Here is an 11,982-nt window from a genome sequence, read left to right as displayed (position 1 = left end):
AAAAAAAAAAAAAAAAAAAAAAGACATTAATACTAAATGCTTCAGTTCTGCTTTTGACAAGAGCTTGAAGTGGAGAGCAGGAGACTCGCTGCCTTTTTTTTATTTAATTGTGCAGTCTTTCAACCTGATTTATTCCACCCTTCCCCCTGTTCCTTGTCATGTTATTTTTGCTCATATGTGGATTTCAAAATTTAAATACTGGAATCTTGTGGTCATTGAGCTGACTTTTCCCTCCCCCCACTTTTTTTTGTGTTGCAAGGTGTTAGCATGTAGAAATTCCACACAATAGACATGGTATGTTTTTAAGTGACCTGAAAAGAAGTTTCCTACTTTTGCAATTTAAGACTTATAAAGAAGACTTAAGTTATTTTTCTGGTTCTATTTCTCTTCTCCATGGATCACTGGAGAACTAGTAGAATTACAGTAAATAGGGTTGAAACATGGATGGTAGAGTGGACCAGGATCTTGGGCATGTGGAGTTTGGTTGGAAGAGAACCTTTGTGGAAGACCCAGATAAGACTACCCTTGCAACTGAGTAGACAGAACTATATTTCCACTTGTTTGCTGCTTCAGGGTCTTATAGGGTCTTAAGTCTTAATTCCTGTTTTTCCCTAAAGTAAAAAAGTATAAAACTTTTTTTAGCCTTTCTTTGTATCTCAGAGAAGTGGCAAAATATGGTCTCACTTGTTATTCAGCCTATTACTTGAGTTTGTCTTCTAGAAACCATATACTAGTGTCTCTGGAAGACCTTGCACCTTTCCAAAAGTGTCAGTTAAGAACACTACAATATAGGTTCCTATAATGAGCCTTGCAAAGGGAGAACAAAGAAATGTTAGTTTTTATTGGTTTGTTGGTCAGTGGGAAAAGGCGATTATTTGATTTCTAGAAATCTGGAAATCCAAATGCTTGAGTTCCCTGGAAGAAGCCACCTGGGGGGTTGGGGGGGGGTTGTCTTCCTTTTGACTCCTGTTCTGAAATTTGCTTCCTAAAATGTCTCCTTCCCATGCTACAGAAACTTAACACCTGGAAGCATTTTTTTTTTTTCTAAAAAGACTCCAGGGACAAGAGTTGTGTCCTTTGTAGGTTAGCTTTTGCCATCGTTCCTCCTTCTAGCTAGGTATTGGGGACCGACTTAAACTCCCAAGTAACTGCTCCCATGAGTCATGTTGGGCTTGATTCTCAATTGGTGTAAATCTCAATGCATGTCCTCCAAAACTGAGTCTAAGAACTTGGCCACAAGTATTTTTTGCAATTTTTCAGCCAATGAGTTTAATCAGGAAGAATTAATTTTTGAATGACTCTCAAGTCTTCCTATGCCCTAGCCGTATGCTGTTGCTTAAGGCTTGGGATCTATATTGCATCTAAAGTTTTTAGAAGCAGTGAACATTTCCCCCTCCCCCCACAAACGTATATATTTTGGGGGGGGGGGGGGAATGTTCGCTGCTTCTAAAAACTTTTTTGTGGCAAAGAACACTTTGCTATCAAGCTGTGAATCTAATACTTTTGAGCAGAAATAATGTATGTCAGACAACAGATCAGGTTCCTTGAAACTTGCCCTTAGCCATCACCCTTGCATACACTGTGAAAGGGGACTTATTCAAGTGACTTCTGTTTTTAGCCTGACATGTTAGAGTAACTATAGGTGAAAAATTAAGTGTCTGATGTGCAAGCAGCACTTATCTTTCCACAGGTTCAAAGTCTTTTCTTCTTTTAACTTGGATTGCTAAATTTAGAGTTAAGTTGCACCAGAGAACTCACTTTGCAAACCTTGCTTCATACCACAGGATCTGAAATTCTGCAAGATGTTGAGTCCTCACTATTTATTGATTTCAAAGAGAGAACTCTCTTGTAGTGGAGTGCAGCATATGTGGGAAGGAAAATGCTTCCATTATTGCTACACCATTTTCCTAAATGATATTTAGCTAAGCTGATAAAGGTACCTTTTTTGCTGGCATACATCTTGAGGCTGGGGTGGGGTAGGGCATTACCAGAGTAGTTATATTGCTTAAGAGGGGTTATGATTATTATTATTTTATTTATTTTTAAATACACTGCACAGTTAGTGGCAAGGTGCAGGGCAAGTCCTAGCGCCCAGTAATTTTGGCCCTATTTATTTTGTGTTGCTTTAAACTATTACACTCTGTACGTCTTATCTCAACCATGAAAACAAAACAAAGTCTCCAATCTTTTATAATAATGGAAGCATCAGAGGGGTGATTTTTATCTGTTCCTCTTCCCTCATTCATGTGAGCGAGTGTGTACACAGTGTAAGCTCGGGTGTAGGTTGTAGCCATATTGGTCTAGGACATCGACAGAGAAGGTTCTTTGAGTAAATCTGGTATCTTTTATTAGACCACCTCAGAGTTGGAAAAATTCTTCTTTGCAAACTATCAGGTACAAATACCCTTTGTCAGGCTGAGGAACTGCCTGCAGTTAGTCTGTGCTCTTCCTGGACAGAGTAGTAAAGAAGCCAGAGGCCAGTATGCATGGGAGAGAGCCAGTTAGTGGAAATGTAAGTTGAGGTAGTCAGTTAATGGGTGAGAGAGGTTGGGGGAGAAGGGGAATGAATATAGCTGGTAAATAGTAGAGAGGTTACTTGGGGAGTCAGATGTTAGGCAGGTTACAATGTTAACTCATACACACTTAAATTCAAAAAGCTTCTATGGCTAAAATTAATTGTGGAAGAAAAACTGTTCTTATAGTAACATAGGGTAGACAACATCAGCAATCCAATACATCTGTTTTGCAATGTTTTAAAAATGTTTTCTTAACATAGCAATTCAGGATTTTATTTTTAGGTGTTGCCTTTAATTCATCATGCTACTGCGTTTTATAAATTAAGTACTCCCCTCCCCCCCACCATTTTTTTTTCTTCACTTTTTCTCTAAATCTTCTGGACTTTTTTAATGTTTATTCTCTTCTGCATTGAGATAGTTAAGGGTACATCTGGCATTAAGTGTGAACAAGCTTGATAAAAGCTCCTCGGCTTATCAAGGTTTGCTTTTTAGTTGTCATGAAGTATGGCATATTGCCACTGATTTCTCTGGCAGAAAGGGGAATGCTGGCTACTTAAATGGTGATGCCACATGAAAATGCATCTGCGGTGTTTACTATGCTGTTCTTTCTCTTTTTCAGCAGTTAAAGCCAGCTTTCATGAAGGAAGTAGACAGTCACTTCACAGAGTTTGTGGACAGTTTGATTGAGAAGTCTGTGATCCTGGAATCCTCCACACCAGCATCCACTTTCTCAACTGCCAGTTCAGAGAAAGACGTGCATAAAAACAGGTAAGGGGGGTCTAGGCTGATCCTTGGAATAGATTAAAAAAAAAAATTTTTTTGAAGCCTTTGTGTTCACCTTCTTACCTGGACTGGTCTCTTTCTTCACAGGGGCTTGAGAGCACCTCCAGAACATGGAAAGATTTTCACTGCCAGAAGGTCACTTTTGGAGTGAGTATGTTAACTAACTGGGTTTGTTCTTGCAATGTACTTAAGTGCCATGACTTCTGTGGGTTTTTTTGGGGTTTTTTTAAAAGTTTTTTTCTGTTTCATTTTTATTAAAGTTGTTTCCTGCTACTTGCTATTTCAGTGCTGTAACTTAGTGTGCTTTGCTTTGTTATACCTAGTCCCGGCACTACCTAGTTTTAGATTTTCAGTACTTCAGGGTAGCAGCCATCTGTCAATTATTATATCACACAGTGCTTAGCACAATTGGAATATATAGTGGCCACCCTTGGGCAATAACATAACAAGCTGCTGCAAAAGTCTTTGGAGGTTTCCTAAGTAAATGGGTGTATTTATACTATCCTTGGAGCTTTCTCCAGGTAAAAGTTACACTTTTTTTTCCCTGGAGTTTCATAGTCGTGTTGCCTTCCTTGCTTTCCCGTGGAGCTCTGTAAACTTACCATCTTCATTGTCCACTTCTACCTGAAATAATTGTTGGTGATGCTAGGTATTCTTGTAGTTTCATTGGGATTCCAACAGGCTATGGGAGGTGACAGCCTTCCAAATCTGCCAATCTTATGAAATTCTGGTTTTGGATGAATTTCTATTAACTGACCAGTCTTACTTGTTAACTACTTTAGTCTCCTCTAGATTCTCATGCATTTTTTTTTTTAAATCTTTGATTCTTTTGTACTTCTCCAAACCAGTTAAAGGCAGTGGTTGTCAATGTTAGACTTTAGGCACCCCTTGAAAAATGCTAGCTCTTAGCTTTCAGGACTCATGGTAGAGATAATAGCTTTTATCAGGCCAACAAGATTTTTGCAAAAAAGTTTCTTTAATCGCAAGCTTTCAGGCACAAATACCCTTCATCAGGCATTGGAGAAAAGAAGAATGTAAAAGCTCTCCTGGGTAGAAATGAAAGTTCATATTTCATAGGATTTCAGAGAGGAAAACTGCTCTGGGCAGTCAGTTCATAGCTGGTATGGAGTCTCTCATTTCCTGTGAGGATCTGTGATAATGCAGATTACCTTGAAACAAAGTCAGCAGCAGTGTCTCGGGTTTCGGGTGGTCACAGTTGCTTCCTGCTTGGGAAAATGTGAGATTTCATTTTAAAAACTGGCTAAAATTCAATATCTTCCATGTGTCAGCTCTTAGCTTTCACCTTTTTTTTGACTACTGAAAAGCTGCTTTTTTCTGTTGCAAAGAACTTGGACCACTGCATTTCAGTGTGGTTTTTGACACTGTGGACTCCTCTTTGAAATCTCTGAGTACATCTTGTGAATCAGGTTTGCACACCTTTTTTTTATAGTGCTAACATTGTGTGGCACCTCATGGCACACTGTTGGAGGGTACCCTGGTTGAGAATCATTTCTCTCAAGTGCCACTCTGCCCTACCTTTTTTGCCTGATACAGCTAGCCCCCTGTCTATCCATGTGAAAATAAGCATGATAGATTATTTGCCTTGCTTGCAAAGCACTTCATTTTTTCACCTGGAAGCTTCTGTGTAAAGAACCAAGCATCTTTCTTCATAAACAGCACTAAACCTTCCAACCAACATCACTATGAGAGTTGTGTGTATCCTGTCCCATCCTGCCCCCCCAGTGGAAAAAATAATTATCCAAGGCACAAGGAAAGATGCCAGGACTATACAATTCAGGTTTCTTGTGTCTCTTGCTCCTATGACTAATCAAGCTGTGATAGAAAGCACTTGAAAGGAGAAAAAAAACATATAAATGCTTGCTTATATATAGAGTTCACTGTCTGAACTTCTTCCCTTTAGTGAACTGTTTGAACTGAGCCACATCAGGACAATCTACCACATGTTCATTGCTCTCCTCATTATCTTCATTCTCAGCACGGTTGTAGTAGACTTTATTGATGAAGGAAGGTAAGAATATGGAAGCAAAAGCCTTGCATGTCTTTATTTTTTAAAATATAGTATATGAAGTTAGAAAATCGGGTAACTTCCTCCCTCCCTTAATTGAATTTTTGAGCAGGTAATAAAACCTTTAAATGGACTCGACACTTAAATTACTCAGGATACCCTGTCCAGGAGAGAGAAGGCTGTTGCAAATTAAATAGGGATATACTGGAAAACTGAGGTATAGCTCACTAGCTGTAGGCTTGTATATCCCAGAAATACTGCAGCCAGAGTGACTGGGCCAGATTTTGTATGTGATAAATCCAGTTTATAGGCTGACACATTCCCAGCTGTTTTGCGAGCACTGTTTTGAAGAGCTATGAACAAAGTTGAAATCCAAAGCCATAGCTTTTTCTTGGTTGTATTAAATGCAGGAAGATCATGATTGTTTGTTTGGGTGGGGGGAGAAAGGAAGAGGGGAGGCATCAGATTCTTTAACAGTTCTGTAACTGTCCTGAATGCACTTCTGAAAAACTGTACTTGTACTAAACAAACTGACTTGCTTCAGGAAAACCTTGAAGTTCCTGGCACAGAACTGGTTGTGACTGGGCTCTGGTGGATGTAGCCAATATTAAATGTACTTGTGACTCAGTCTTCCTCAGAGTTGTTGACTCTTGCTTAAACTGTAACCTTTTTTGCAGGGTATGTCAGAGTACAAGCCAGATCACATGTTTATCTTACTGATAAACTGGTCCTATCTGTGTTTTTATACATCCAGGATTAACTCTGACTCCACTTGATGTTGCAATGCTCTCTTAATTTGTGCTTGAATTGGTACATACAGTTCTGTGTGGGCTATAGGTCGACAGACAGGTTTACCACATTCAGTTTCACAAGCAGTGTGAAAGTGGTATGGATGGCAGGGGGAGAATGACCTATACTGAGATTCCTCTTACGTCGTTTGCAGAGAACCTGTTTCTGTGTATTAATATCTGAAATCCTCTTTCTTTCCCAAATAAATCTGGTGGCTTTATTCCTTATGAGTAAATATTTTAAATACACTTGAGTGCAGCCCTTTTAATGTTTGAAACTCTGGTGACATCGTTAGAGAAGTGGTGTCCTCTAAAAGAATAATTAAAGCTGAGGAAGCAACCTTGGAAACTGTGTTCCAGTAAATGTCTTGCCCATGTCTTGGGATGACTTTGGGATGAAGTGACAGTTGTGGCAACAAAGCTCAAGCCTGTGTCTCCAGCTGCTGGAAGCTTTAACAAAGAGATAATAAACACCTAATCTTGCTTTCTCATCTCTCTCTTTCAGGCTGGTGTTAGATTTTGATCTCTTGGTCTTTGCTTTTGGCAAGTCTACTGTTGTTGCTTGCACCTGGCCCTGCATGTTTCTTGGCACATTCATTATACCCTATGGCCTTTTCCATCAGTGGGCCCAGGGGTACAGCAGTTCCTCTCACCAGACAATCCGCTCCTTTTTTTATGGGATGCTTTTCGTGCTTTTTCAAGTGATTGGACTTGGGATTGGACCAGTCTATGTTGCAGTGGCATATGCTCTACCTCCAGCCTCTGGGTTCATTGTGATGCTTGAACAGGTAGGTTTGAGTGCAAATATTAGACTCATCTATAGAGGGGCTTCTTTACCAGAGTGGAGGAAAGACTTACTGAAACTAATTTTGCTAAACAATTTTTCTCTTTAAAAAAACACACACCACTTCTCCCCATATTTATAGAACCTTTTTTAGGTGTAACATAGTAATTGTGTATAACTAGGACCTTTATTACCCTTAGGAACTACTTGTTTGGGGTTTGCAACAATTGTAACTTCTATTGTTGAATCGGTAGCATTCAGTATCTAATTTTTAATACAGTTGAATAAACTGCATTGCATTGCAGCTTTTAATAACTTCTCACATACCCGATAGTACCAGTTACCACTAGGTGAGCCATATCCACCATGGACATTTTAAGATGCTTCATCCTGGTTGTGATGCTAATTTAATTGTCCAAACAAGTAATAAGCTGAAACATCTGAAAGGAGTCTGTGCAATTCCTAAGGTTTCAGTCTTGGCTGTTCTTCTGCAGTGTCTTATACCCATTTTACTGCTACACTACTGAAGATTAAAAATAATATGAACTAGAGGGTCCTAAATTCTTCCTTTTTGGCTCACCCTCAGTGTATCACTGACTGGCACACATTCTTATCCTTATCAAATTTTACTAACTGAAAATACTGGGCCAGGGTTTTTGCTGGGACAGTGGTATGTTATAAATATCCATTCTAGATTCACAATCGGTTTATTCCAATAAATACTTTTTATCCTGTTTTTGAGATAAACCGCCCCCCCCCCCAACTGATGAGAGGTTATGATAAGGGGTTGTCAGTCGCCCAGCATTCTGTTCCCTTACTCTTCCTTGTCTTCCACTTGGAGGTATTCAGTTGAAACTCATAATTCTAGAGAAAAATATTGCTTGGGTTTATCTTTCATTTATTTATAACAACTCTAAAGTTCTAAAGCCAGAGACCTAACGGAAAAAGTAGTAATACCCACTGGGTCAGAGTGACAGAAGCAGTTCTCCCCCACCCCCACAGTCCAGGAAGAACCATTCTGCCCCTGCCCCCTCTGCTTCTGGACCAAATGTTCTTGAGGGCTGGGGGAGGGTTTCTACCCTTTATGGGCAGCTGTTTAGCCACCAAAGTGAAATGGAAATTGCTAAAACTTAGGCTGCATACATACATTTAAATAATCTTGGAGAATTCTCCCAGGTTTGTTCTCCTGGGAGAGAAACTTACCCAGAGCTTTATGTACAGGTATTCAAATACTGAGGGTCTGAAAAGTGAAGAGCTTCCAGTGCTGTCACTGTAGCAAGGACGGCATCTCAGCATGCTTTGCAGGCTTCCTTAGTCTGCCTGGCAACAGGTGGTAGCTCAGGCTGACCTAGGTTATCCATAGTCGGCCTGTTTCCCTGCAGCACAATGTGGCAACTTGTGAAGGGGGTGTAGAAGCTAGCAAGGATTTGCCTCCCTTGCTAGTGTCCAGCAAGGGATATGTTATTTCCCTGAGAGGAAAGGTAATGCTGGAGGATTATGTTGTCTTTAGAGATGAGCAATGGCATGTACAGATATTTACTTTTCCAGGAGAAACTCTCCTGGGAATGATTTAACTCTGGCTGTTCCCACACTGTTTTTTTTCTTGGAGTGGCCATTTTTACCATGGGGGGGCAGGGGGAAGAGCCTGAACTTCTGTACACTCATGGTTTCTCCTGAGAGTACAACAACTCTCCCAGGAGAAACTGAATGTCTGTATGAGACCTCAGGCTGAGCAACTTTTGAGTAGAAGAAAGGTCTAGTGGATTTACTGGATACTGAGGGGTGTTGTATAATGCAGATGAGGTTAAAAGGGAATAGCCTGTGGCAAGATCTCATGGGTACCATTTTGCACCAATTCCTAGGTGTCCTTTGTGGTGGTAAAAAATGAGTTATTCAATGAATAATAGTTTGGATTTCCTGTAAACTACATTTTTAACAACTGGACTATTGGAAATAATTGATTTGTTTCTTGAGTCCCAGATTGGTGCTAGTCTGGCTGCCATTTCCTTGGCATCTGTGATATTGCACTTGTGCTGGGTTAGGACACGTCTTCCCATTTTAGAAAATATGGTAAGGAGGAGGAAAATGCTCCTCTTGGTCTTTTTAGTTCAGGTGAAACCTGGTGAGGGGGTGGAACAGCATGCAGCCTTTTAAGGGATAAAGTAAAGAGTCTGACATGCTGAAAGTATTGTCCAAATACACTGGTTCCAACAGTAGAATAGAGAAGTCTAGGAAGTGGAACAGTACAAAATGGGATTTTGGACTGCTGTCTTACAGGTTCGTCTCATCATGAAAGGCCATTCATTTATCAGGGAGAATGTTCCTCGGGTCCTGTCTTCAGCCAAGGAGAAGTCAAGTGAGTAACTTAAACATAACCTGCTTTCTTCTTTGCTACCTGGCCCCACTTATTTGCCTACAGATGAAATTTATTCCTGTTTGTATGACCAGTTCAGGCCTCCTGTGAACCCCTAAAACTCTGAGGATCCAAGTAGGGCTTAAACGTGGCTAGAGAAGATAAAGCTGTTTGGCTTTCTGCATAGTGAATTTTACCCTAAGGGCTTGACTTTAATTGTTTCTCACGTAGTAGCCAACATTCTGCCTGAGCTCTTCTAATGCCCTTAGTGCCAGGGGACCTCTCTAACACTAGGACGTTCACAAGAAACGGGCAGAGGGGACTTTGCTTTTTGGGTTTAAGCATTAAAGGAACACTTAATAGTAGCAGCCTCTTCAGGGCTGCAAAGTCTACAGGGAATATAAGACTCTATTTTGGTATGGGCTCCATCTCTTACATTTTGGCTCAAGGTGAATGTGGTATCAGTAATACATATTTTTTCTAAATCACTATGTAGTCATTTCCATTTTAATAAAGATCTATTCTCAGTGGCTTTGGCTATTTCTTAACTGCCCATCCCAAGCAGAATTTCTCACTGTTGGTCTGGGTTTTCTGTTCTTTGGTTGTTTGTTTGTTTGTTCCTTCTGGCATTTGAGGATTCCTACACCCTTAAGCCACTAAAGTAATGGCTAAGGAAGAGGCATGAGTCATATATATGGGAAGTTAATGAGGAAATCCTGGCTTCAGTGGTGAAATGCTTTTTGGCTTTTATTTTTCTCCTACAGGTACTGTACCAGTTCCCCGGATTACTCAGTACCTGTACTTTCTGTTTGCTCCCACCCTCATTTATAGAGACAGCTACCCCAGGTAATGTCAACATCAACTCCTCAATGCACAGTAGTCCAAAGAAATTAAACCAGTACTAAAAACCTTCCTGCTCTGAGTTATTCCCACTTTTTTTGAGTTACAGAAACTGGGTGACCTTTCTGAAAGGTACATGCAGTCATTGATAAAGCTGGCTTTAGAACTTGGATTATCTTATTCTAGATCCCCATCTTTTTTTGTATTAGAATGCTCTCCTTCCTATAATAAGCCAGTTCCACTGGAAACTTCTGGAGTTGCATCTAGAAGTTAAACTAGAATTTGGATGTTGAATGACTATGGAACTGTGACTGGTACCTTAGCTGATATTTAACTCTACATCAGTATTTTTTTTAACAGACAGCACACTTGAGTTTGAGGAGGCAATACACAGGCACTTTGAGATCTTCTGGTTTAAGAACACCAAAGTCTTTCATGATGCAAACTATGTTTTTAGTGACATTATAAGAAGAAATAATTTATTCTGTTCCCAATTGTGCAGTTTACATAATAATCCAATAACTACAGCAATTTACTTCCTGTATGCAAGAATGTGGTATCTACCTGTTGAAAATCAGGAGTCAGGCATGTGAGCTTTCAGGAGATTAGTAACTGGTGTTTGGGGAAAGGGGGTGGCTATAAGGGATTTCTGCTGATAGGGGACAGTTATGATTGGACTACTCTCAAGGATCACTGTTATGTTGGACTGCTACTAAGAAGTAGTTTAGCTTAATGTAACCATTCTTTCATTTTGTAGGACTCCCAGAATAAGATGGAGTTATGTGGCTACCAAGTTTGCACAGGTGAATGTAATACATTGTTTGTCTGATGCCCATCCAGACAATATCCAGCTAACTTAGGATTTGCATGGCAATTCTATCTGCTTGAGGCACTGGTGTATTGCTGAATTCAGAAACTAATTTGCCTGGAAAAATGTTTAACTTGTTCTTGGAAAACAAGGAAATTAATTTCTTGTTGCATTAATAACTGTACAGGTTTCTCTTGCCAACCACGATTTTGCCAGCCATGGTTCTGAGTATCCATGCTTCAGAGAAGGGGGGGGTACAGTTGGAAAATACCCGGCACAGCCACTGCTTCCCCACCCCTGCTAATTTTGCCAACCATGGGAACTTTCAGGAATGTAACCCCCGTAAGCCTGTACCTGAAAATGTACTTGTACAATATTCTGGGGAGGGGAATGGTGGGGGGGGTAGGCGCAGTGGGTAGTGCAGGAAATCATACCTGTTACATTGCTCAGTGAGTTGTCACTTTTTTGGTCTGTTTCCATTTGTCAAAAAATCATCCCAGGGACTTGCCCTTTCCTTAGCTTGGATTTTTGGCCTGTGACTTCTTGACTGTGACTTCTTGACCCTTGCCTTAATTTCAAACTACACTTTTGTTTTAAAAGATTGAAAAAGGTTGCTTACTATTTCATCACTCAACTGAATTTCAGTGTTCCAGACAGAAGCAGAAGTGCTGGGATATTGCACATGGGTTGAAATCTCAAGAGCAACTATTTTTTTTGAAGCTTGAGATGGGCTGGGAACAAAAACTTCTCTGGGTGTTTATTTCCAAACTTTGAGCTAGTTCATCACTTTAAGGCAGGGGTGGGCAATTATTTCGGGCGGAGGGCCACTTACTGAGTTTTGGCAAACAATCAAGGGCTGTGTGACAGGCAGCCAGGGGCAGCTAAATATTAATTTTCTAAAATTTTTAGGGGCCCCGCAGGCCAAATAGAATGGTCTGATGGGCCACATCTGGCCCGCAGACCGCATTTTGCCCACCCCTGCTTTAAGGGCTACCTGGACTCTCTCAAAGCAGGTGATTAGTGTAATTCACCTGCAAGTGAGGCGTAGGAATGTAGTAACAGCCACCGGGGTCCTCCAAAACCT

General features: G+C 40.5%; 1 protein-coding gene across 3 annotated transcripts in view; it reads left to right on the top strand.

The window, feature by feature from the left end:
- Window positions 1–11,982, top strand: part of SOAT1 (sterol O-acyltransferase 1) — a 48,838-nt gene that overhangs the window by 23,757 nt on the left and 13,099 nt on the right. For 2 of the 3 annotated variants that reach the window (XM_019501809.1, XM_019501808.1), the window contains exons 5-11: window positions 3,136–3,284; window positions 3,387–3,446; window positions 5,221–5,328; window positions 6,619–6,901; window positions 9,175–9,253; window positions 10,015–10,096; window positions 10,848–10,893. In XM_019501809.1, the coding sequence (XP_019357354.1) occupies window positions 3,136–3,284; window positions 3,387–3,446; window positions 5,221–5,328; window positions 6,619–6,901; window positions 9,175–9,253; window positions 10,015–10,096; window positions 10,848–10,893 (807 nt within the window). The remainder of the gene's footprint in view (window positions 1–3,135; window positions 3,285–3,386; window positions 3,447–5,220; window positions 5,329–6,618; window positions 6,902–9,174; window positions 9,254–10,014; window positions 10,097–10,847; window positions 10,894–11,982) is intronic. The other variant, XM_019501810.1, reaches the window with a different exon arrangement.

The sequence above is a fragment of the Gavialis gangeticus genome, unplaced genomic scaffold (assembly GCF_001723915.1).
Source record: "Gavialis gangeticus isolate Ggan-Ray unplaced genomic scaffold, GavGan_comp1, whole genome shotgun sequence".
NCBI lineage: Eukaryota > Metazoa > Chordata > Crocodylia > Gavialidae > Gavialis > Gavialis gangeticus.
The sequence above is the reverse complement of the archived record's forward strand: the minus strand, read 5'-3'. Positions and strand labels throughout refer to the sequence as shown.